Source organism: Felis catus, chromosome D4 (genome assembly GCF_018350175.1).
Source record: "Felis catus isolate Fca126 chromosome D4, F.catus_Fca126_mat1.0, whole genome shotgun sequence".
NCBI lineage: Eukaryota > Metazoa > Chordata > Mammalia > Carnivora > Felidae > Felis > Felis catus.
The window spans coordinates 29,297,011-29,322,806 of NC_058380.1; the positions used below are offsets into that span (position 1 = coordinate 29,297,011).

The 25,796-nt window shown below is 39.1% G+C and overlaps 1 protein-coding gene across 10 annotated transcripts in view; it reads right to left on the reverse strand.

The window, feature by feature from the left end:
* FANCC (FA complementation group C) overlaps positions 1-25,796 on the reverse strand; it is a 265,345-nt gene that overhangs the window by 85,984 nt on the left and 153,565 nt on the right. For all 10 annotated transcript variants that reach the window (XM_045043621.1, XM_045043627.1, XM_019815868.2 and 7 more), the window contains 2 exons: positions 3,147-3,260; positions 2,196-2,260 (listed from right to left, as the gene is read on the reverse strand). In XM_045043621.1, coding sequence (XP_044899556.1) covers positions 2,196-2,260; positions 3,147-3,260 — 179 coding nt within the window. The remainder of the gene's footprint in view (positions 1-2,195; positions 2,261-3,146; positions 3,261-25,796) is intronic.

Consider the following 25,796-nt stretch of genomic DNA (forward strand, 5'->3'; position numbering starts at 1 on the left):
ATGCACATTTAGAATCTTTCCATAATTTGGCTATTGTTGAAAGTGCAGCTATAAACATTGGGGTACAAGTGCCCCTATGCATCAGCACTCCTGTATCCCTTGGGTAAATTCCTAGCAGTGCTATTGCTGGGTCACAGGGTAGTTCTATTTTTAATTTTTTGAAGAACCTCCACACTGTTTTCCAGAGTGGCTGCACCAGTTTGCATTCCCACCAACAGTGCAAGAGGGTTCCCATTTCTCCACATCATCACCAGCATCTATAGTCTCCTGATTTGTTCATTGTAGCCACTCTGGCAGGCGTGAGGTGATATCTCAGCGTGGCTTTGATTTCTGTTTCCTGGCTGATGAGTGACATTGTGCATCATTTCATGTGCCTGTTGGCTATCTGGATATCGCCTCTGGAAAAGTGTCTATTCATGTCTTCTGCCCATTTCTTCACTGGATTATTTGTTTTTCGGGTGTGGAGTTTGGTGAGTTCTTTATAGATTTTGGATATTGGCCCTTTATCCAATATGTCATTTGCAAACATCTTTTCCCACTCCATCGGTTGCCTTTTAGTTTTGTTGATTGTTTCCTTTGCAGTGCAGAAGGTTTTTATCTTGATGAGGTCCCAACAGTTCATTTTTGCTTTTAATTCCCTTGCCTTTGGAGATGTGTCAAGTAAAGAAATTGCTACGGCTGAGGTGAAAGAGGTTGTTGCCTTTTTCCTCTAGGGTTTTCATGATTTTCTATCTCACATTCAGGTCCTTCATCCATTTTGAGTTTATTTTTGTGTACGCTATAAGAAACTGGTCTAGTTTCATTCTTCTGCATGTTGCTGTCCAGTTCTCCCAGCACCATTTGTTAAAGAGACTGTCTTCTTTTCACTGGATATTCTTTCCTGTTTTGTCAAAGATTAGTTGGCCATACATTTGTGGGCTCAATTCTGGGTTCTCTATTCTATTCCATTGGTCTATGTGTCTGTTTTTGTGCCAATACCATACTGTCTTGAGGATTACAGCTTTGTAGTAGAGGCTAACGTCTGGGATTGTGATGCCTCCCACTTTGGTTTTCTTTTTCAATATTACTTTGGCTTTTCAGGATCTTTTGTGGTTCCATACAAATTTTAGGGTTGTTTGTTCTAGCTTTGAGAAGAATGCTGGTGCAATTTTGATTGGGATTGCATTGAATGTGTAGATTGCTTTGGGTAGTATTGACATTTTAACAATATTTATTCTTCCAATCCATGAGAATGGAATGTTTTTCCATTTGTGTCTTCTTCAGTTTCCTTCATAAGCTTTCTGTAGTTTTCAGAATACAGATCTTTTACATCTTTGGTTAGGTTTATTCCTAGGTATTTTATGGTTCTTGGTGTAATTGTAAATGGGATCAGTTTCTTTATTTCTCTGTTGCTTCATTATTGGTGTATAAAAATGCAATTGATTTCTGTACATTGAATTTGTACCCTGTGACTTTGCTGAATTCATGTATCAGTTCTAGCAGACTTTTGGTGGAGTCTGTCGGGTTTTCTATGTAGAGTACATGTCATCTGTGAAAAGTGAAAGTTTGACTTCTTCTTTGCCAATTTTGATGCCTTTTATTTCATTTTGTTGGCTGACTGCTGATGTTAGGACTTCCAACACTCTGGTAAACAACAGTGATGAGAGAGGATATCCCTGTCCTGTTCCTGATCTCAGGGGCAAAGCTCTCAGTTTTTCCCCATTGAGGATGATATTAGCTGTCAGCTTTTCATAAATGGCTTTTATGATGCTTAAGTATGTTCCTTCTATCCCAACTTTCTTGAGGATTTTTATTAAGAAAGGATGCTGTATTAAGTCATATATGCACATCAACTATCTGTGGCCTTGGAAATACTGTTTGTATGTGTATGTATACTGTATGTATAACACAAACACATACACACTCTCTGAACTGAGTCCTTCCTTTGTTTGTGTATCCCTTACTGTATGTGTAGGGATTTTTACTCAGGGTCACAAGGGACGTTGCATGATTTACTGCCCTAAAAAGCTGAAAGAATAGTGATTTAAAAAGAAAGTTTCATAAAATTCACAAATTTGCCATGTATAAATAATCTCTTCACACAGAATAACTGTAACTATGAACATGAATTTCCTAAGAATTCTAAAATTTTTCTCTCATAACCAAACTGATACATTTTGAAACTTGAGAAGGGGGATGTTTAGTTTAACACCTACCGCCTTTGAGTGTTAAATCCATTAAGATGATTCTCTCGGAGTTCAGACACTAACGATAAAACCATCTGTAAAACAAAATCAGTTGCAGGTTAACTCACACTGCAAAACAGGATTACATCAGTTCTATTTTTCTTGGTGTGAGTGATATTTCCGTTGAGATTCCCTACTCTCCCCTACCCGTCCTCTCCTTGTTTTACTTTGTCAAAATGAAAAGAGAGCAGTGCCAAGTCACATTTACAAATAACTTGGATTTTATTTTTAATGTCTGTTATTCTGCATTCCAATGTAAGCAATTGAACAATAGATCATTAATTTCCTAAGAAAACCAAACCTGTTAAAAAAAAAACCACATTAAAGTTAGCTTATTTTTTCTTGCCTAATTTAGTACTTTATCTTTTAAAAATTCTATTTATGTATAAAGTTTCCAAAAGACCAGAAAAGTTAACAAACATTATTTAGAAGAGTTATGTTAAGATCATAAATTAAAATTTCTTGAATTTGGCTAAAATTCAAGGCAGAAGAAAACATAGCTTTAATAATAAGATGAGAATATATAACACTATTTACAACACTGTCATTTATTGAATTTTTTGCTTTAACATAAATTCCTATCAGGAATTTTAAATACAAAATGCGTCCAACAGTAAAAGGGTGTGTTAACATTGTTTAAGGAAATCTCTTCTTCCAAAAATCTTTGAGAGAATAAATGAGATCTGTTAAGAGAAGAAAGGGGTTGGGTGATTTAGAATAACCTCTCCTGGTTTCCCTCTTTTTTCTCAGAATCTCCCGCCTCAGGTTTCTTCCTTATATGGCTATAAGTCTGCCCAAGGTAGGAAGAGATAAACAGAGAAAAGTTAAACATCTCTCCTGGAAGAGTGAAATATTTCCATTTACCCTTTTTGCTGATGGTACATTAAACAACAAAAATTTCAATACATTAAAAATACTCACATTTTTAAGCAAACCAGGATAGTAATCTGCAGGTGCATATCCAAGACCTTGAATAAAAAGACCAACTTCTTTTGTATCAAATTTGAACGCTGACAGTACATGAGATAGCAAGCCCTTAAAAACATGAACAGAAAAAGTTATTAAAAGTGAGTGCAAGTGGCATGTGCCTATTACATATAATGCCTAGAACCCATGTCCTCTGTAAATGCGGTGATCTCTATGAAAGGAGTAACCTTAGTTTGTCCAAATACCCAGTTCATGTGGATTCAAGATATAAAGAAATAAGTTGGCCTTAAAATCATCATATTAAAATAGGTCATTTATTTTACTATTCTATTTTTTCTCTTTATTTTTATAGAGAGCAAGAGAGAGCACACAGGTGGGGGAGAACATCTGGGGGGGTGGGGAAAGAGGGAGAGAAAGAGAGAAGGAGAGGGGGGGATGGAAGGAGAGAGAGAGACAGCCAGAGAGAGGGAGAGCCAGAGAGGGAGAGGGAGAACCTCAAGCAGGCTCCATGCTTAGGGCAGAGCCCAACACGGGCTCAAGATCAAGAGATCAAGAGTTGGATGATCAACCAACTGAGCCACTCAGGTGTCCCCAAAATAGATCATTTTAAACAAATGTTAACAGTGAAGCAAAAATACTGAATGAACAATGCTTACCCATATTAAGAATGTGATCTTTATTGTTTTTAACTCAGCAAAATATTTTTATCAAAGTAGATACAATAATTTAACACATGACAAGGAACACACCACAAATTACTAGGGAAAGGTTATGAATTAATAAATGGTGCTCTGGGAAAAATATTTTAAAAAATTAGATTTGTACCTTATGTCATTCATTAAAATATACCTGAACTTAATGTAAATTAAAGGGATCAATGTAAAAATTAAGTAAGGGGTGCCTGGGTGGTTCAGCTGGTTAAGGGTCTGACTTCGGCTCAGGTCATGATCTCATGGTTTGTGAGTTTGAGCCCCGCATCAGGCTCTGTGCTGACAGCTCAGAGCCTGGAGCCTGCTTCAGATTCTGTGTCTCCCTCTCTCTCTGCCCCTCCCCTGCTCATGCTGTGTCCCACTGTCTCAAAAATAAATAAACATCAAAAAAAATTTTTTTTTAAATGAATGGGGAAGAACTTTGTAAACTGAAAATTAAGAGAGCAAATCATTGGCTGTTCTAAATAGAAATAAAATCTTGTGTGTCTTCAGAAAATAATATAAGCAAAACCTAGGAAGAATTTTAACAATAACATATAACCATAAGTAGTCAAATTCTTGTGCAAAATATCATATGACAAACACTAAGAACATACATAAAAAATGAGTATGAACAGATAATTCATAAGACAAAATACAAAAGTGCAAGAAACACATGGATAAATTCTTCACCCTCATAAACTCAAAGGGTAAATTTAAGCATCAACATACCATTTTTCACTTAATGAATTAAAGATTTTTACAGACCTAAATACCAAATGCTCATCTGGGTTCTCTGAAACAGGTACTCTGTGTGAGCTATTAAAATATAAATGGGTATCCATATATCCTGCTGCTGTGAACCACACTGAGGCACCCCCAGAGAGTGTGAGTGGGTATAACACAGCCTATAACCCACCCCAAGCTTGGACTGCCAGGGCTATGTCTGCCCAGAGGTTTATAACCTGAACAAAGGCGCCTTATAGATTAATAGAGGCCTGCCTTATAGAGATCAACTTGAAAATATTTATGAAAGGTTTTTTAAAAGCATTCAGAAGTTTTAATGTACCTGGCACACATTTAAGGAAATAAACCTAAAATGATGATGGGGATTACACTCAAAAGATGTTCACTACAATGTTCTTTCTTAGTGAAAAATGTCTAACAGCAGAGACTAATTTATCATACCCTCATTCAGTGGCTCATTGTAAACCATTAAAATGTTTATAAAGAATTTATGAGAGCATTTTAAATGGTTATATTACAATTTTAAATGAAGAAAGGAAGATGCAAATTTTAATACACAGAAACAATCTCATCAGTTTAAAAATAATCCACACCATACATGGAAATGAAAAAATAATGAAGAAACTATCACCAAATATTAATAGTCTCTGTGATGGTGCTATTATGGATATATATTTTTTCTTTCTTTCTTTCCTTTTTTTTTTTTTTTTTGTTCCTTTAAGAGAGGGAGAGAGTGCAAGCAGGAAGAGGGACAGAGGGATGGAGGGAAACAGAGAGAGATAGAGACAGAGAGAGAGAGAGAAAGGGAGAGAATATCTCAAGCAGGCTTCACGGTCAGCACGGAGCCCGACACAGGGCTTGATCCCACAACCCTGGGATCACAGTCTGAGCCAAAACCAAGAGTCTGTCGCTCAACCGACTGAGCCACCCAGGCGCCCCTATATTTTTCCTTCTTTCTACTTTGGTATATTTTCCAGTTTCCTATGCATGTATGTGTACTATTTTTATACTCAGGAAAAAAAATTTACTTTTTGAAAAAGTGTTATACTTGGAAACATTTTGTTTTTTAGTAGTAGCTTTATTGAGATATAATTCATATACTATTAAGTCTACTCTTTAAAGTATGCAACTCAGTGGTTTTTCGTATATTCACAGGGAAATAAGCCACTTTATTTTTTTAACTCCTGCACTGCATTCTGTAAGTACACATTACAAGATAAAGTAAACTTGTGTATGTGCATCTAAATTTGTGAGTCCATACACATATACTTAGATAGGACTAAACCTAGGGAAATAAAATAATATAATAAATTTCACCTACCATCACACTTAATAAGCATTAAAAACACCAAAGGCTGACTCTCCCTCACTGGCTTGTTTGAAGCTACATAGGGGCTGTAGGCTCTTTGGCCCCTCAGGACTTTACGATGTCCTACTCTCTCTGCCATGAAGGTTCTTCCAGACCTGTTTAAATGTCACTTCTTGAGGGAATTCTAACAGTTAAGACAACTAAAATTTACTGAGTGCTTTCCATGTGTGAAATGTTGTGCTAAGTTCTCTAAGTATGGCATCTCAGTTAAAATCCCATAAATCAAATTTTTAATAAAAATTCAATTAAGCAAGTTTCAATTAAGCCACCTATAAACAGGCAGCTACTATCATTATAATTTACACGATTGACCCTTAAAAAGTTAAGGACAAAGTACTACAGACCTAGTTGGTATAAAAAGTAATGCAGTGTATGTACAATAGAAGGAAACTGATTTCAAGGCTGCAACAGTTAAGAATCAGTTACGACTGTAGATCCTAAGGAAAACCATGCCAAGGCTTTCCCCTATAAATCCAGTGCCTCCCAGAAGCACTCACATCCTGGGCCTTGGACCAGTGAGTGGAGGCTGGCTTCCCAAAAGTGCAGGAGTTACTTTGGTAGCTGAGCCAATGAAAGTTTAAAAAAAAAAAAATCTAGGACATTCAATAGATTCAGAGGGGGTGACCAGGGATTGTAACTAATTCCTGAGAAATATTTAAAGTAGCCATAAACAGTTCCCTAGACAGTATTCACAATGCCTGTATTATGCAAGCTGACTATAACACCTAAGGTCTTGGAAAAATGAAAACAACCTAATTGTCAGACCTGTCCTGGCCTAAATTCCCAAAATGATATGGGTAGAAACTGATTTTTAAAAAATCAAATGCTATAAATATTAGTTCCCCACCCCACCTCTTGACCTGTTTAAAAAACAAAAACAAACAAAAAACCCCATACTGTAATATTCAGTGTTGGCAAGGATGTGGTGAGAGGGGTACTCTGCTGTTGTTGGGAGCACAAATTTATAAAGCCTTTCTGGGAAGTCACTTGATGATATGTAGCCAAAACCTTAAAATTCATATCCTTTTACCCAGTTATTTAATTTCCAAGAATATATCTTAATGAATGTTTTAGGTTCATAAGCAGCATTACTTATAACAGTGAAAAACTGCAAGCAACAAAAGTACTCCACACAACACTGAACTGGTTAAATTCATCATGGTTTATCCAACAGTGTGAATTATGTGGTAAAAAGATATTTAATGACAATGCAACAATTTAAAAAGCAAGGTGTCAAACTGTGTTTGATGTGATTTTAATTTTGTATGGAAAAAAAATGCTAGGTAGAAATGTAACAAACAGTTAAAACGGATTTTTTTCTAGTAGTGATTTAAAATTTCTCCTTTAAACTATCTGCATTTCCAAAGTTTCTATTACCAAAGCTGGGGTTACTTACTTTATGGCCAAAACTTATAAGGAACCTCCCTATATCCACTCTACATGAGGCAGCTTGAATAATTTTTTTTATCATAACAATGCAAATCTGATTGGTCTTCAGCTTAAGATCCTCTACGGCTTACTTTTTATCATAAAAAATGTTTTGTAGGGGTGCCTGGGTGGCTCAGTCAGTTGAGCAACTGACTTCGGCTCAGGTCATGATCTCATGGTTTGTGGGTTCAAGCCCCGCATCAGGCTCTGTGCTGACAGCTCAGAGCCTGGAGCCTGCTTCACATTCTGTGTCTCCCTCTCTCTCTGCCCCTCCCCACTCATGCTCTGTCTGTCTCTGTCTCAGAAATAAATAAACATTTAAAAAAAAAGTGTTTTGTAAAATAAAATTACATGCGGGGCGCCTGGGTGGCTCAGTCTGTTGAGTGTCCAACTTCGACTCAGGTCATGATCTCACGGTCTGTGGGTTCAAGGCCAGCGTCGGGCTCTGTGCTGACAGCTCAGAGCCTGGAGCCTGCTTCCAATCCTGTGTCTCCCTCTCTCTCTGCCTCTCCCCTACTCTCACTTTGTCTCACTCTGTCTCTCAAAAATAAATAAATGTAAAAAAAATTTAAAAAATAAAATAAAATTACATGCTTTAACTTATGTCTGTTTTCCCCATAATTCCCTAATACAAACTGCTATGGAGGGCCAAGAGAGTTTTATTCCTGGATAAAATAAGCACAGGTCCTGAGAAACAGCATACTGAGGTCTGACTATGGTTACATAACTTCCAGACACCTCAAACTTTAGACCTTCAAATCTCTTTTTTAAAGTAAACTTAAAAACTGACAAGCAGTTCTCATTGTTAAGAATTTTTTTTTTACTGCCACCTAGTGGCTACCAGAAAACCATTAAACACAAAACCATTCAAGATTCTGTAGGCATCTAACGCCTGGACAAAAATTCATTCCTACAGTCGTATGATAATTGATTCTTTTGTAAATGCCAACAGAGCAGTCTTGGAGATTCTCTATTTCAATCTTCTCATTTTACTAATGAACTGATGAAGAACTGGGTTTCTGAATACAGGAATCAATATCAACAAAAAGGACATGAATGTAAACAAACAGGCTCTGACTTTAGGGCTTAAAGAAAAAGTGCAAATCATTCAATCATCCTGGCTGTGGTCTAAGATCCTTCAAGGGTGGAAGGTGCAGTAATGAACACAGCTGTGGGCAAAACATCTGAAGTCCAATTTTGATTCATGCAGGAGTTTTAAGAACTCTGCTAGTATTTAAAAAGCCATTTTAAAAATGCTTATACCATTTATGGTGAACTTTCATTAAGGAGAGACATTTTAAATAAACCAGAGGAAAATCCACTGCCCTTGTTTTCAGGTGCTCTTTTTGTCCTCACCTCACTGTATCTGCTCTATCTTGAACAGGCAGCACATTCACAAGCGGGTTAGGAAAGTTGGACCAATGAGGCTGTGGTTTGGCTCACTGTTGGGTTGTGGAAGAAGGGCTGTGGTTTCTGCTCAGGCAGAGGGTTAGGAGAGCCAAACTGTGGTCAATCTTCCTGAACTGAGACAGAGCACATATTTCATGCTTCTCCAAACAATTTCTTCATCTGATCATTAAAGTCTTTTAGAATTTCCATCACTTTGGTCTCTATTGCATCTAGCTCTTTATACATACTATAAATAAAAAACTGTTTAAACAAAGATCCCTTATTCATTCAACAAACATTTTGAGTGTGATCTGTATTCAAGCCACTCTCCTACGGTATTGGGATATGAAGCCCCTGCAGCCCATGGAAGGGAGATGGAGATGGAAACAGCCGTAATAGAAGACAGAATGCAGTAAGTGCTACAACAAGGGGGTAAGACAATCACTGTGGGAACAGAGGAAGTAATGATTAATTCCAACTGTAGGGTTTCAGAGTGCTCCCAGAGATGATGACTTCTGAGCTGATTCTGATAGCTGGGTAAGGACAGCAAGAGTGAGGGGAAGGAGGCAGGGAAAGAGAGAAGATAGGCTGTGTAATGCGACAGACAGAGAAAACAACTAGGGAAGGAGAGAGAGAACTGGTGGGAAAGAACTATGGGAAAGGCCATAGTAGGCAGAGCAAAGACACATGGCAAATACTCCTGTCAATCCTCCTGCTCCCAGCCCTTGCTGGATGCCTCAGCACAGCTCACCCCCTACCTCTCCCACCCCTGCACCACACAGGGCTTCAGCCCACCTGGTCAAACTTACTTCTCCTGGTCTTTCTCTTTGATCTCTGCAATCTGGTGACAGCAGGCTCCCTGCTGGTCACCACATTCATCCTCCCCTTTCCCACCTCCTTACCATTTCCTTATCCTGAGAAATCCAACAACCTCCACACATTTCTAGCTGCCAAAATTACACATATTTTTCAAAAATCCATCTTTCTCCAAACTCCTGTTCCAGTGCCTGACAGGATGAAATCGTAGTCTCCTGAAATCTCCATGGTACCCTATTTGTAGTTCTCTGACAGTGCCTACCAAGTTCTGCCTTGCACCGTAGTTACCTGTTTCCTCTTCTACTCATTAGCCCACCAGCTCCCCAAGAAAGGGACAGTCTTACTATCTTTATATTCCTTAGAGCAAAAGCTAGCCCACTACACTGCACATAATAGTCATTCAATAAACACTAGCCTGGGGCGCCTGAGTGGCTCAGTAGGTTAAGCGCCAGACTTCTGTGGGTTCACCACCTTGGGCTCTGTGCTGACAGCTCAGAGCCTGGAGCCTGCTTCAGATTCTGTCTCCCTCTCCTTCTGCCCCTTCTCTGCTTGCACTTTGTCTCTCTCTCAAAATAAAATAAAGACATAAAAAAATTAAGAAGAAAAATAAAAATAAACACTTGCTTAATAAAAATAAATAGAATGAACTGCTCATTTACAGTTACTGAACAATATAATCACTGCAGGATTCCTCTGTGACCTCATTACAGGATAAAATAATAAATTTTGACCAAAAAATTTACTCCTCAAGGTATAACACAACATGTTTAATCTTATCTTCTCTCAAGCCTTTACCAAAGCATCTGGTCTATCAGTTGTCAGCCAATAGAACTGCTACCATTTTGAATACTTGGCAGGTTCCTTTTTTTTTTTTTAATTTTTTTTTCAACATTTATTTATTTTTGGGACAGAGAGAGACAGAGCATGAACGGGGGAGGGGCAGAGAGAGAGGGAGACACAGAATCGGAAACAGGCTCCAGGCTCTGAGCCATCAGCCCAGAGCCCGACGCGGGGCTCGAACTCACGGACCGCGAGATCGTGACCTGGCTGAAGTCAGACGCTTAACCGACTGCGCCACCCAGGCGCCCCAGCAGGTTCCTTTATTGTATAAAAATACATGTGCCCAAATACTGAATTAGTCACTTTTTTTATATTCCCATGGCATTTTATGTAAATATCTAGTAAAACATTTATGTTATTATCCTGTTTGTTATACTTAAGTAATAATAAAATTCACAATTAATTATATCATTTCAAGTGATTTAGTTTCCTAAATTAGATACCATAGTGAAAACTGGCTAATTTTCTTAATAACACAATCTTAAATTATCATTGCCCCCTGACAAGAAACACAGTCTAGAATCTACACTAACATCTAAGCACCACCTAAATACATTACTTCACTGAAAAAGAAGAAAAATCCTCTATAAAGTAAAATGGACCAGCAGTGCTCTGTGCATAGTACTACACGACAAAACAACAAAGAAGATAAATGTTACAAACCTTTAAAAAGCATATATTAAAGACCTGCCTAAATGGAAAGATATACTATAGCCTCAGCAAGAAAAATTCAATGTCATGAAGAAGTAAATTCTCATACAAACTCAATGGAGTGCCATTAACAATCCTAAATAGGTTTTTGTTTGGTGGGACTTCTGAAGCTTGTCTAAAACTCACAGAGAAAAGCAAGTACTCAAACATATGCTAAGGAAAAGAATAAAATTACAGAAACACACAGCATGACTCCATTTCCATGAAGTTCAAAAGCAGGTACACTAAACAAGGTGCTATTCAGGGACACATACACAAGGGGCAGAACTACAAATTCTGCAAATTACTTCTGGATAAAGGTTCTAAGAGACAGAGTGAGATAAAGCGAATTAAATATTTTACACCATCGCAATGATTCTGTGCCTGTTTGTCTGAAGCACCCATAATACTGAGATTTCTCAGGGAAAAAATATCATTGTGGTGATGTAGTTTCACTGCTAACTCTTCTAAAATCTGAAATCCTTATCTAAAATTATAAGGCAGACTGTTATGATATAATGCAATACCCACTGTTGTTGATAAAACTAGAAAGAAATAAGATACAAATGCTTGAAGTTATTTAGAATTCTGTAAATTAAAAACACTTTACAAGCTTCCACAGTATTTTTTTGTTATTTCTATAAATTAAGAATTAAAAAATATTTCAAAATGCAACTGGCACATGTAACTGGCATACCATCAGATACTAGCATAATTTATAATCCAAATCAAGAAGAAATGAGTCCTAAGTTAAAGATATGGATTTATTTCTAGTATGTTCTTTCTAAAAATCAGATGTTTAATTTAACATAATTTTGAGGGGCACCTGGGTGCTTCAGTTGGTTAGGCTTCTGACTTGGTTTTGGCTCAGGTCTGATCTCACAGTTCGTGGGATTGAGCCCCATATCAGGCTCCCAGCTGACAGTGTGGAGCCTGCTTGGGATTCTCTCTCACTCCTTTCTTTCTGCCCCTCCTCCACATGCACACTCTCTCTCTCAAAATAAATAAATAAACTTCAACACACACACACACACACACACACACACACACACACACACACACACAAAACTATTCCTTTAGAATAAAAGTAAAGTTTTAAAAATAAAGAACTTACTACATTATTTCTTTCAACCCAAAACACTAGTCTGAATAAATTAACCTAAACAATGCCAGTATCCAACTTGGAACACGACAATTTGTTTCTAACAGTTAACAGTCTTATTAGTCTCATTTGGGTATGATAGGTTCAATCTAATAGATCTGCAATTACCATAGTTCCTTTTATTTCAATTCAATATTGAAACTACTAAATGATTTTTAATTTTCTAGAATGAGTATCTACTTAAGCCAAAGTGGACAAAGTCTAATTTAGTGAGCAATTTACTATGAAAGAAAATTAATCATACACATGTACTGAGAAACACCTTTCCCTATTACATGGGGAAGTATGGTTCAAGAAACTAGGAAGCAAGATTCAATAAGTAGTTAGTCATTGATTATTTTGCCATTCTCATAAACCATACACTGTGAGGTATTAAAGTTCAAATATGACTCCAAATCAGGGAAGAGGACAGAGTACAATTGCTTTTTTCCTGAGAAAACTTGAAATCCTACCATTTAAAACAAATGGATTTATTACTCAGCACTCTTTTAAGTAAAGGTTAGTGGTGAGAAACTATGTACTGATCTAGCCCCTTCATGGGGCTATTGAAATACCCTTAAGATGATTAGATTTTTCTCAGTCTCTGCCCTATTGACGTTTTGGGCCTAATTCTTTGTTGTTGGGAGCTGTCCTGTGTATTCCTAGCTTCTACCCACTAAACACCAGTAGCCATGCCCGCTCCAAGTTGTGACAACCCAAACTGTCTCCAGATACTGCTGAATCCCCTCAAGAGCAAAATAGTCCCAGCTAAGAAGCTCTGGTTTAAACATACACCTGCTTTTTAAAATTAGTTTGGATTAGAGGTTTTGCATATTCCTGTTGTTTCTGGTATAAAGATGAGTATTGGCAATATAAAGAAGACTTTGTAATTGATATCGAAGAATTACAGAAGTTAGTATTATGTGAAGAAAGTAAGTTGCAGAATAACACATGCAGCATACTTCCATTTATATGAAAAGAAACATAAAAAAATAATGTATTTTCATATATAAATGTAAAGACTAGAAGGATCTATAGATCTTCCATGACTTACAATAGCATTATGTCCCATTAAGTATGTCATAAGACGGAAAGCGCATGTAATACCCCTAACCTACCCAACATCACAGCTTAGCCAGAGCTACCTTAAATGTGTTCAGAACACTTACATTAGCCCACAGTTGGGGTAAATCACCTAACCCAAAGCCTATTTTATAATACAAAGTTGACTATCTTATATAATTTATGGAGTGCTGTACTGAAAGGAAAAAAACAGAATGGTTGTCCATGTGGGTAGAGAATGTTGGTCAGTGTACGGGGTTGTTCACCCTCACAATCGCTGGCTGACTGGGAGCTGCCACTGCCCAGCATCACGAGGATTGATCACCCACTGATACCCTGGGAAAAGATTAAAGTTCAAAATTCAAAGTATGGGCTCTCCTGAATGCGGTCATTTTTATACCATCATAAAGTCAAAAAACTGTCAGTTGAACCCCTGTAAGTTGGGGACTATCTGTACAGTCAGTTGATACCAGATATTTCTTCTGTGGAGGGATATGAAGGCTCCTATGTTTGAATTGTTTTCTGTTTGTTTTTTTTTTTTTTTGGTCTGTGAGACATTTATATTGATGTATTATTTGTATAATTTAAAAAGGAAAGGAAGGAAAAAGGAAGACTTTGATTTTGATTCTAGCTATATGATCTTGGGGTAATTTTTTTTTTAAATAGCCTCCCCAGTTCCCATTTCTATTAAATGCAGATGATAAAGTTGATTGTATACATTTGTTACAAAATTAAGATAGGTACATGCATGGGAAGTAGCCAGCACAGAGTGTTGGCTCATAGCACGTTCCTGATCATTGGTAGCTGCTCTGTTGTAAATCTCAGTTTGAGTTAGGATGGAATATAACAGACAGCCAAGTAACTCAGTTCTTGGGTTTGGGGTATCTTTAACCTTCTCTGTCTTCATTATCATGGTCAAGGTCCACCTTTTGCCCTCTGAATCACCACAATGCTGGGTCTTGCATACATTCATCTGACAGTGGGGCTATCATCTTCAGGTTTATCATCTCATAATCAAGTAAGAAACAGATGAAGAGACCGAGGAAGAACCAGTGAAAATGAGGTCGCCTACCTCAGTGTTTCTCCTGGTGTGATGTGGAGACACTTCAATCAGAATCATCTGGTTCTCAATACCATGCAGACATTCCACTGAATCAAAACCTCTGGGTATAGAGCTTCTCCAAGAGGACCACTACCCACCTCACTGCACTGTGAAGTTTAAGGATCACCACTCTAACAGCTGACCACAACCTGAACACCTGTGTATTTATCTTTTATGCACTGGCGGGAAAATTGAGACAATAGAGAGAAGCCCACATCTTCCTATCACCTCCCTACCTTTGCTGGAGTTAATCCTTCTCTGATCCAAAATCTATTCTAACAATGATCCAAACAAGCCTTACAGCATCCCATGTAGTGAGATTACTCAAGCAGCTGAATGAGAATACGTTCAGAGTGGAAATATCCCAGAGCGGAACTTGGAGTCAGACACACTTAGGTTCACCTAGCAGCTCTGTTGCTCAATGGAGAAAATCATTTACTGTCACTAAGCTTCAGTTTCTAAGATATCTTTGAAATGGAGAAAATAATACCTCTCAAGGTTAGGAGGACTGAAAGAAATCAGGTAGGAAAATCACCCGGCTAGAGATCTGGCTCATAGTAGGTGCTAAATAAATGTTAATTCTCATGGTTCAGTGCCAGGGCTGACCCAATTTCTTTGAGACAGGCCGAATATCTACAAGTTGCCCATTTTAGGAAGAGACAGAGACAGAGACTGAGAGAGAGAGGAGTCTTTGATGCATTCTGTTTCATAATCTGCCCACAAATCAAACATTAACAATTGCTTCTATCGAACTTAAATATTTTCAATGTCTCCAAATTAGAGACATGATTTGCACTCTCTCTCCCTAAGTTCTGTCTTCTGGGGTTCCCAGGAAAGCAAGTGTGGTGTCACTGTGACCACAGCTTCAGGATGCACGCAAGCTGGTATTTTTCATGCAGGCCTCTCCATAAAAAATTCTCATTGGCTCTTGTCCCACCTCCCTCCTATCATGACTTCATTTTCAAAATACCCTCCCTCCCACCTCAGCTGTCCTTGCTTCTGGGGAGAGGACATTGTCAGAGAGTCCACAGGGCCAGTGAAGAAGGTCAGGGTTCCTGGAAGGCAAAAATTCCTGCCCAGTGAAAGGAAAATGTTAGTTTTCTTTGTATTTTGTATTCCTGTCCATACTTTTAATCTTCATAATCAATACAACTTATTATCCCTGTTGTTATCTGGCAGTCTGAAACAATGAAATGTTTGAGTCTGTTTTCTCCACAGGTTATCTCTTTGTTTCCTACTAACTTCTACTCCCTGCGGTGCTCCCGGGTCTCATGTCTAGCTTGCATACCCCAACTAATAATCTTTCCTGGTATGACTTGTGGTCCTGGTCCCTTTCCTAATGCTTAATCCACCCTAATCCTTTTCTCATTTCATTCTGAACACTCAAAATTATGGTCTGACATGCCTCTACAATTAAAAAAATAATGTTATAAATAAATTGAAAATCAACTTCTAAAAGAGAATTTCTTTTAATTTAAAACTTGGTATATGCAACACTGTCATGATTGCATAGTATTTGGACATTCTGGAGTGCTATTATTCAAATCCCTTGTAGATCAATTAAACGTACCAATTGATCTCAATAAGATGAAGCAAAGTTACTCACATCTCTTTTACACTTTCACATCCATAGCCAAAACAAATTACTACAGACAGATTTCTGTAGCTTTTCCTTCAAAATCCTGCTTTCAGGGTTTTTTTTTTTTTTCTTTTTAAAATTTATACGTCCCACTGCAGTTTCAATGAAATGATCTACAATAAAAACCTAACTGGCCTGGTATTTTTAGAGCCCTTTTTACTATGAAATAAACACTCAGAAATCTGGAGAATTGCAGTGGTTAAGTGTGTTAAGTGAGAAGGAAGGCTGCTCATTCATAGAACCGCCCAACACCCATTGTTTACATAGCCTATTCCATGAGCAGGATGCTGACATAACACAATTCACAGAATTTCCAAACACAGGTCCAATCATAACAAAGTCTTCAACTTTTACTTTTGCTTACAGAACCTCTTGCTTGCTCACTGTGGGGGGAGGGGAGGCAGGGGGAGAAATACAGTTGGTTTTCCAAAAACCAAAATCAAAAGGCTTTAGAAAATAAGCCTGAACTAAAATAGCGGTATGAATGATTCAAACAATGGCATTGAAATATATCTATAATCACATACTATAGAAAGACATAGGTAGGGAGACATAGAAACGTACGCTTTATACTTACTATAAGCAGGTCACGTGTTTAATAACCATGTTGCCAAGCTTAAATGATCACTCCTTTGCAAGCACCCTCAGTTCCCTGCTTGCCACCCTCACCCTGACGTGCTGAAGTACTTGCCTTGTAAAATCCCAACCCTGTGAACCCATCTCTACCTTGTCTCCACCAGACCCCACACACCTGACACTGGTGAGAACATCAGACACCTGAGCCGCCTGCTCTGGTTCTGATTTCATCACCACACCCCATGAATGGGCTCAGCATTGCCTCACAACCCTCCTGTGCTTGTGGTCAATTTGCTCCACAACTTTCTGAGCAATTATTTCATATCTCCTCCTCTCTCATCACACCACTGCCCCCTTCCCACAACTCCTGGCTAAGGACCTCATCTCATAGTTGAGAAAACAGCAATTAGCCTGGAACTCTCTCATATCGTCACCAACCAGTTCATAAACTTACCTATACGGACAGCCCCGTTTTCTGTCTTTCCCCCTATTCTGAAGGGGAGAAGTGTGTCTCTGCTCCTACAAAGTACAGGTGTCCAAGTGGGCTCTGACCCCCTACTACCTTCTTCGCCAGGACTCTCTATAGCAGTGATCCTCATGCTCTCTGGAATCATCACTGGACTGTTCACATCAGTTCATAACATGCTCTAAGATCTAACTTAAAAAAAAAAGTTCTCCTTAATCCAACATCTCCTTCCTAATTACTGCCTATTTCTTGCTCCTTGTTTAGCAGTCTCCTGAGGAAGCTGTCTAAACTTGCCTTCTCTATTTCCCCACCTCACATTCATTCCCCGGTCTTCTCCAATCTGGCTTCCACCATTTCACTTATCCAAACTCCATGATGCAAACCAACGGACCCGCCTCTATCCTTAGACTGCTCACCTCCTCAGCAGCATCCTAGGTGTTGGCTCTTCTCCCAGAGCCACCACCTTCTACACACACCCAGCACATGCCACAGTGGGGTGGGGCACACAGCCAGTGTGGGCACACTGTGTCCCCGGCTTCCATTCGCTTGAAACATTTTTGTTTTAGCTGGTGGCATACTACACTATACACGTTTCTCTCTTCATCCAGTCTAATATCCTGGTACTTTTTCCTCAACCTGATTTTTAAGTTTTGGAGCCCTCAGAGCTCATTGTGAACCTCCAGGAGATCTTTTCTAGTTCTATCATTTTAGACGCCGTTTACTACTGAAGTCTTCTGTTATAAAGAGTTTAAATCCACTTTTGATATCAGATTGCTATGAGCTTTCAAGTCCCACTGCTCCCTTCCCCCTTCTGCTCTATATCTCAACAGCTAACAAGGAAGCTGATAAGAAAGCCTCGGTGCTCTTTCCTGTGGCTTACACATGGCAACTCCTGCCCAAGTCCATCCTCTAACCACCATAAAAGTCAAACCAGTCTCCTTTCTTCCTCTCTCAAGTCATTTCTGGAACAGCTGGGGAGCCAGCTCTCATCTCCTTAGAAAGCCCCATTATATGAGTACTAAATCTTTTCATACCCTCAGTATGTGTGCAGTGCCCTCTTGGTTTAAGTGTGAGCCACTGATCTCTACATCAGAACCAAATTTAGGGAGGGCGTCAGGAGGTCCATCTCATTCTTATTGGGTGACTGCAACACATTCCAAAATTCTAGCTCCAGCCCTGCTCCCTCTCCTATGCTCCAGATTCATATATGCAACTGGCTTACTTGATGTCTTTGAATGTGGAACAGATCTCTCATATTTAACAAGTCTAAGACTACTATTATTCCAACCTTCCCCAAACCACTTTTTCGTCTTTGTCATCTGAGTAAATGTCACCACCCACATGGTTGTTCAAGTCAAAATTTTAGCTGTTACCTTTGATTCATCCTTCATACCCTTTCCCTCATCCTCCATATCTGATCTATCAGCTGTCCTGGTGTCCTTCTCTCTAGTACCATTCCTTCCTTCCTTCCTTCCTTCCTTCCTTCCTTCCTTCCTTCCTTTTAATGTTTATTTTTCAAGAGACAGAGAGAGAAAGAGAGAGAGAGAGAGAGAGAGAGAGAGAGAGAGAGAGAGAGAACGCAAGCCAGGGAGGGACAGTGAGACACAGAGGAAGAAAGAGAGAATCCCAAGCAGACTCCACACTGTCAGCATGGAGCCTGATGTGGGGCTCAGACTCACAAAAACCGTAGAATCACAACCTGAGCTGAAACCCAGAGTCGGACCTCAACTGACTGAGCCACCCAGGCGCCCCATCTAGTACCACTGCTTTCACTCTGATCCCTTCCACTATGATCTCTCACCTAGATGCTGTCATAGCCTGCTACCTGCTTTCCCTCTTTTTATTCTTGCCTCCTCCACCCAGATCCATTTTCCATAAGGCAACAAGAAGGGGTGTCAGGATATAGTCTTCTCAGGGGCAAAACAATATTATAGCGAGAAATTCTGTGAGTTTTGAGTGCAGTAACAGTTTTGATGAGACTGGTTTCCTAATGGAATGGAGATCCAGGGAACAATGAGATCAGCCCCCAGAATGTGAAAATCAGAAGCTCAGTTACCACTGTGGTTCAGCTAAACCTAGGTAAACAGTTCGTTTCCTGGAGCTAACAACAGGAGGAAATCACTAGGTAGCCATCACGTGGTTCAGAGCATTGACCTGGCAGTAGTCACCTTCACTTACTCCAGGATTCAAGGACAAGAAAGTCTGTTCACTCTCTAGTTCCTGCCATAGATATTTTCAGTTGAAACTTGACACCCAATAATGGGAAACCCAGTAATAAAACAGAAAGTGGACTACACGTCCAAAGACCCAAGTCCTGGTTTCCAACCCAGTCAGCTTTCTAAATGTTTCTTAACATTTAGAGCCTTGCTTTCTCATTTTCAAAATGAAGATATATTTTTCACAAGGGATTGTTAAATGCATTTATGTATGAACAAACCGTAGAACACCACACAAATTTGAGTTTTTAACATAACCCCCTTTGACATGCCCTTTAAGCAAAAAATACTTTTGATGCAACTGAACTTTTTATTACTAACAATTATAGAAGCGACAGAGTAAAGATCATTATGGAAATTTCAGAGATACACAACTATGCACACAAAGTGAAGATTCTTGGAACTGGCCTAAATACAGAATTCTATTCCCAGCTTGTTTCCCCCCAGATTGTCAGTCTTTTCCTACACAGTTTCATTTTCCACCACACTCCCTGGCCTCCCTTCATCCAAAGGTTACATGTGAGAATGGATTTCAGTCAGTAACCATAAATTCATATATTGTTAACACCAGTGGAAAAACAAGAGTCTCTTGTGAGAGAGTTGCTTTACCATTAAAACTCTACCATAATGTATCCATATTCAAAATAAGTTAGAGGGCACTGAGCACCTAATATGTACCTCACTTTGGAGATGTAACAGTCAACAAGCCAGTTTAAGTTGCTGCACTCATGGAGTTTACCTTCCAGTGAGGAGAGAAGTAGGAAGGAATGGATAAATAAAATACACAATGATAAGAGATGACGATCAGGATGCTGTGACTAGAAAAAAGGGGAGAAAGAGTAGGCTTACTGTATATAAGGAAGGGAGGCAACTCTGAAGGCTGAGCATGAGACCAAGGCCTTAAAGAAAAGGAAGAAATAGCATTTCAGGCCAGTAATCAGCAAGTTCAGATCAACGGCAAATAAGAAAGTACACTGCAGAACCCCCAAGAAGGCCAGTGTTGCTAGGCCGTGTGAGCAGGGAGTAGAATGGGATGCTACAGGATGGAGGTAAAACAGGGTTCCAATCACATAGGATCCTGAAGTCTGTGGTAACAGGAACTGGGGATGTCATTTCAAGCATAACAGGATGAAACTAAAGGGTATTTAGAATGAAAATGATCTGATTTATATTTTTAAAACTATTAAATTTAAGCTTTATTTTGCAGCTAATGAAGAGCAATGAAAATGTTTCTGAGGCAGGTATTGGCATAAGCAATGCTTTACGAAGACTGGGTTGGCAACACTGTGCAAGGCATACTAGAAGAGGAAGAAGACATTGGAGGTTGCCATTAACAGCCAACTATCACGTAAAGTCAAAAGGCAGCAAGTGCCTGAAGTCCCCTGATAACAAAGGACTGAAAAGAAAGGATGAAAGGGAGACATACCACACAGGTGGGATGCACAGGACTTGGTTTGAATGAAAGAGAAGAGGAGGAACTGTGGGGAAGTTTTCAACCAAGACACACAAAGTATAAAGGCAGAGGCCCAGGCAAAGGAAAGATTCAATTTTAGCCATGATACCACTCTGCTACCTCACTGTATTATTCCAGCCCAACAACACTCTAGTTGTTTCTTACCCAAGGCTGGGCATCAGTATTATCAGACCCCAGGCCACACATCAAACCCCCTGAAGAAGGACACGGAAGTTATTTTTTAAAAATCCCACCAGTGATTCTGATGTGCAGCCAAGGCTGAAACTCACTGGCCCAAACAGAGTATAAAACCAGAATTGATTTTGTTTGTTTTTTGGGTGGAAGATTATTTTGGTCACGTTCCTTCTGGAAGAACAACGCTAGCATTTCCTTTACTGTGGGTCAGCTGGTGATAAATTCTCTTGCTTTTTGTCTGAAAATATCGAATTCTGAAAAGAATGACAGCCTTTTCACCCCCACCCCTCAGCATTTGAAGATCTCATTACACCGTCTTCTAGCCTTCATGACTTCTCTGAGAAGTCAGTAGTCAGTCTAATTGTCAAAGCCGGTACCACAGTGACAGAGGTAAGGCACTTGCTTTTAGTGTGAAACTGGATCCACTGCCATGTTCCTACCCAGCAACATATGAGTGAGTGATCCACTTCCTCGTCATCGTCACGAGCATTAACTGCTCTATTTTGGAGTCATTTTGACAGGTGTGTGGTGATATCTCATTGTGATTTTATTTTTTGCATTTCTCTGATGGCTAATGATTTGAACATCTTTTCATGTGTTTAATTTACCATCTGTACTTCCTTTTTGTAAAATGTCTGTTCATGTCTTCTGCCCATTTTCTAATTGAATTGCTTGTGGTTTTACTGTTGAGTTTTGAGACTTTTGTTCCCTTCATGTACTGTACTTTTGGTAGTAAGTCTAAGAACTCCTTGCCTAGCTCCAGTTTCTAAGGATCTTCTATTTTTTCCCAAAAGTTTTATAATTTTACATTTTATGTTTAGGTTCCTGATCCATTTTGAATTAATTTTTGTGTAAGTTGTAATGTTTAGGCTGATGTCCAAGTACACCAGCACCACTTGTTGAAATTCCTCCACTGAGTTGCTTCTGTACTTGTCAAAAATCAGTTGAGCCTATTTGCGCGGCTGTAATTCTGGAGTCTATCCTGTTTCAACCATCTATGTGTTTATGCCTCTGCCAATAACACCTGATATAATTACTGTAGCTATTATAGGAAGCCTTATGATTGAAAAGAGTGATTACTCCCACTTTATTCTTCTTTGTCAAGATGGTTATACCTATTCTAGGGCCTGGGCCTTTCCATATAAGTTTTAGGATAAGTCTATGTGTACAAAAAACCTTGCTGGGAAGTGCTTTAAACTTACAGAACAATTTGAAGAAAACTGACATCTTTCTTATGTTGAGTCTTTCACTGCATGAATACTATATGTCTTTCTGTGGATTTAGGTCTTTTTAAATTAATTTAATCAGCATTGTATTATTTTTATCATTTTTAGATTATACAGCCCTGTTTTTGTTAAGTATATAACTAAGCATTTCATTTTCTTTAGGGGTGACCATAAGTGATATTGTTTTTAATTTCAGTTCCCACATGTTCATTGTTAGTATATGGATATGTAGTTGACTTTTGTGTGTTGATCTTTTATTTGGCAATTCTGCTGAACTTACTTATCAGTTCTAAGAGTTGTTTCCTTTTTTCTTTTCCTTTTCTTTTTGTTTGGTAGGTTCCTTGGGATTTTCTATATTGACAGTAATATCATTTGCAAATAGGGATAGTTTTATTTCTCCTTTTCAATATAGGCCTTTTATTTCTTTCTCTTGCCTTATAATAGTGGTTAAAACTTCCAGTGCTATGCAAATAAACACCCTTGCTTTGTCACTGATCAGAGGGGGAAAGCATTCAATTTTTCACCATCAAGTACGATGTTATTAGTTGTAGGTGTCTGGTAGATGCTCTGTATTAAGTTAATTCCCCTCTATTCCTAACTCACTGAGAGATTTCTGTCATAAAAGGGTACTAGATCTCCTCAAATGTTTTTAACATGCATCAATTGATATGAAAACATGATTTGTCTTCTTTTGCTTATTAAAATGGTATAGCACATTGATTTAGTATAAGCATTTAAAAAATTTTTTAATGTTTATTTATTTTTGAGAGAGAGACAGAGTGTGAGTAGGGGAGGGGCAGAGAGAGAGAGGGAGACACAGAATCCAAAGCAGGCTCCAAGCTCTGAGCTGTCAACACAGGGCCTGATGTGGGGCTCAAACACATAAGTGAGATCATGATCTGACCTGAAGTCGGATGCTCAACCAACTGAGCCACCCAGGTACCCCTAGTATAGGTATTTTAAAGTCTGAGACTTATAATGCCAGTATCTAAAATTCCTATGTGTCCATGTTGCTGTCTTGTTGTATCTATGGATTCAATTTTGCTGTTGTGACTCTTTGTGTGCCTAGTTATTTTTATTTTGTGCCAATATTACATTTACTAAATCTTGGTAGAAATAATTTGAGGTACCAAGATGATATGAGCTTCTTCCAAGGAGGCTTCTACTAGACCTGAAGCACGAGCAATTCAGGACCATCTTAATCCAATTTCAGCAAACTAAGATGATCTGAAGCAAAGCTGCACTCCTTGTGAGGACCCGTCTACTTCAGTTCATACTTACTTTCAAGGTCCCAACCTAAAGTGAAGGGCTCCACAGGGCTTCCTCACTGGTAGCCCATGGACTCTAATTCGTATCCTCCTCGCCCCACAATGCTGTTAAAAGCACCTTGCTCCTTATTAAGTTGATTCCTCTGGAATTTGTGGACACCTTCAGCCCCAAACAATGGGTTCACCTCCCTTGGCCTCTGTCCTTACTTGGATCCTGATATGGTAAGCCTTTACTATTTTATGGGCTTTTCCATGCCTTCAGGCATGTTTTTAATATATTGTCCAGGCTTTCTCATTCTCAGGAGGAGAGTTTTTGAGTTTGCAATAGCTAGAAACAGAAGTTCCATATGACCTATTCTGAATATCTGATGAAAGTTGTGAACACACTTCCAGGAAAGCTATCCATACCAATAACCTTTTAATACAATTTCATGGAATTTGCTGACCCTCTGAAGCCCATCAATGAACTCCCAGGTTCAAAGTTCTGTAGTTAAAAAGCCAAATATAGTAAAAAGAAAAAGGAACTGCATGCTAATCAGAGTCCACAGGTACTGACCATTTTGTGTTAGGCATTATGCTAACAGCCCTACAATCGTGCTTATTTTTGCACATACTCATAGTCTCTGCAGGAAGCATGGCTTGTTGGTACTGAAAGTGCTGGGCTGGCTCCTTAGGAAAACCAGTGGTGCATGGACAGGAGAACTTTCTACTGCTACCACTGCTGCTGTAACGCTGAACCCTGAGTCAACATAAAGGAGCTACTGTGCAGAGGCCAGAAAACAATGTGTAAATCTGGGCACATTTTAAACTGATGGAGCCATCCATGGGGCGCCTGGGTAGCTCAGTCAGTTAAGTGTCCGACTTCAGCTCAGGTCATGATCTCACGGTTCATGAATTCAAGCCCCTCGTTGCGCTCTGTGCTAACAGCTCAGAACCTGGAACCTGCTTCAGGTTCTGTGCCTCCCTCTCTTTCTGTTCCTTCTCCCACTTGCTCTCTCTCTCTCTCAAAAATAAACATTAAAAAAAATAAATAAATAAACTGATGGAGCCATCCAAAGAGACCTTCCTGGTAGGTGGAACAAAATAGCAGAGGTTGCCATAGGACCCCAAAATTATAGTGAAGTGGGCAACAATGACCAATTTCCGGAGTCCCTAAAGGAGAGGCCAACCTCAGGAAGGTAGATGGCCTACAAGCAAAAATATAATCAGAGGTTTGACCCCTAGAATGGGCACAAGGCTTCAGGCCAGATGCAATAGCCATAGCTTTGTAGGTCTAGAGATGGACTAAAGGCACCCAAAGCCAGCACTCACAGCAGTAAGACATGCTTCATGACCCAGCAGGAGCTAGGGATGATGGAATTTCTAAAACGCTACCACACTTGACTGGCATTAAATACTGTAGATATTAGGCAGAAAAGGGCTGTAGACCAGAACAGTGGTTCTCAATGGGGCCAATCAAAACCCACCTTTCTTCCCCTCCCAAATTTGTGGCTCTACTGGTATTTACTAGTCAAGGAGGATTAGAAATATGTTTTGTAACAGTGAACTTTCAGACACAACTTTCATATGTCCCACTGTACTTTCAGGTATGTAATACCTACCCTTAGAGCCTAAATTTATTTTACATATAAACACAAAGCATTTGTTGCATGTTTTGACATCCTCTTACTTCTCAAAAAATGTAACTTCCAATGTCTATCAGGGGAGGTTTTAGTGCATTTTAGTCAGAGCTTTGTCAGGAGTTGTCTGTCATTTTGGAAAATCACCCTGCAGAAGGCAAGACCACTCGTTGTATTTTCCCCACTGCCACATCACTCTCTTATATCAGTCTACGTTTGTGGTGGTTACATTCTCATATGTGTGTGTGTAGATACATACCTCAGATTATTTATTATGTCTTCTAAGGTCATGTCAAAGCACTTACATTTTGAAATGTATATTATTTCATACATTTTATAGTAAAGGTGACATACTGTGTGGGTTTTTTTTGTTTTTGTTTTGTTTTGCTTTGTTTTGTTAGAGTATGAATTTCACTTCAGGATAGCTAAGGAGACATTATAAAATGTCTTCTAAAAAACTGGCATTGAGTCTAAAAGTGTTGAGAATTCTGCTATGTACCACTGTCCTTAAAACAATACTTCATTCAGGCCACACTTTCAAAGTCCCCACAGTCCTTAAGATCCCTTTCCAGTGGGGTGCCTGGTTGGCTTAGTAAGTTAAGCATCTGACTTCCTCTCTGATCATGATCTCACAGTTCATGGGTTCGAGCCTGGCATCAGGCTCTCTGCTGTCAGAGCAGAGCAGCTTCGGATCCTCTGTCTCCCTCTCTACC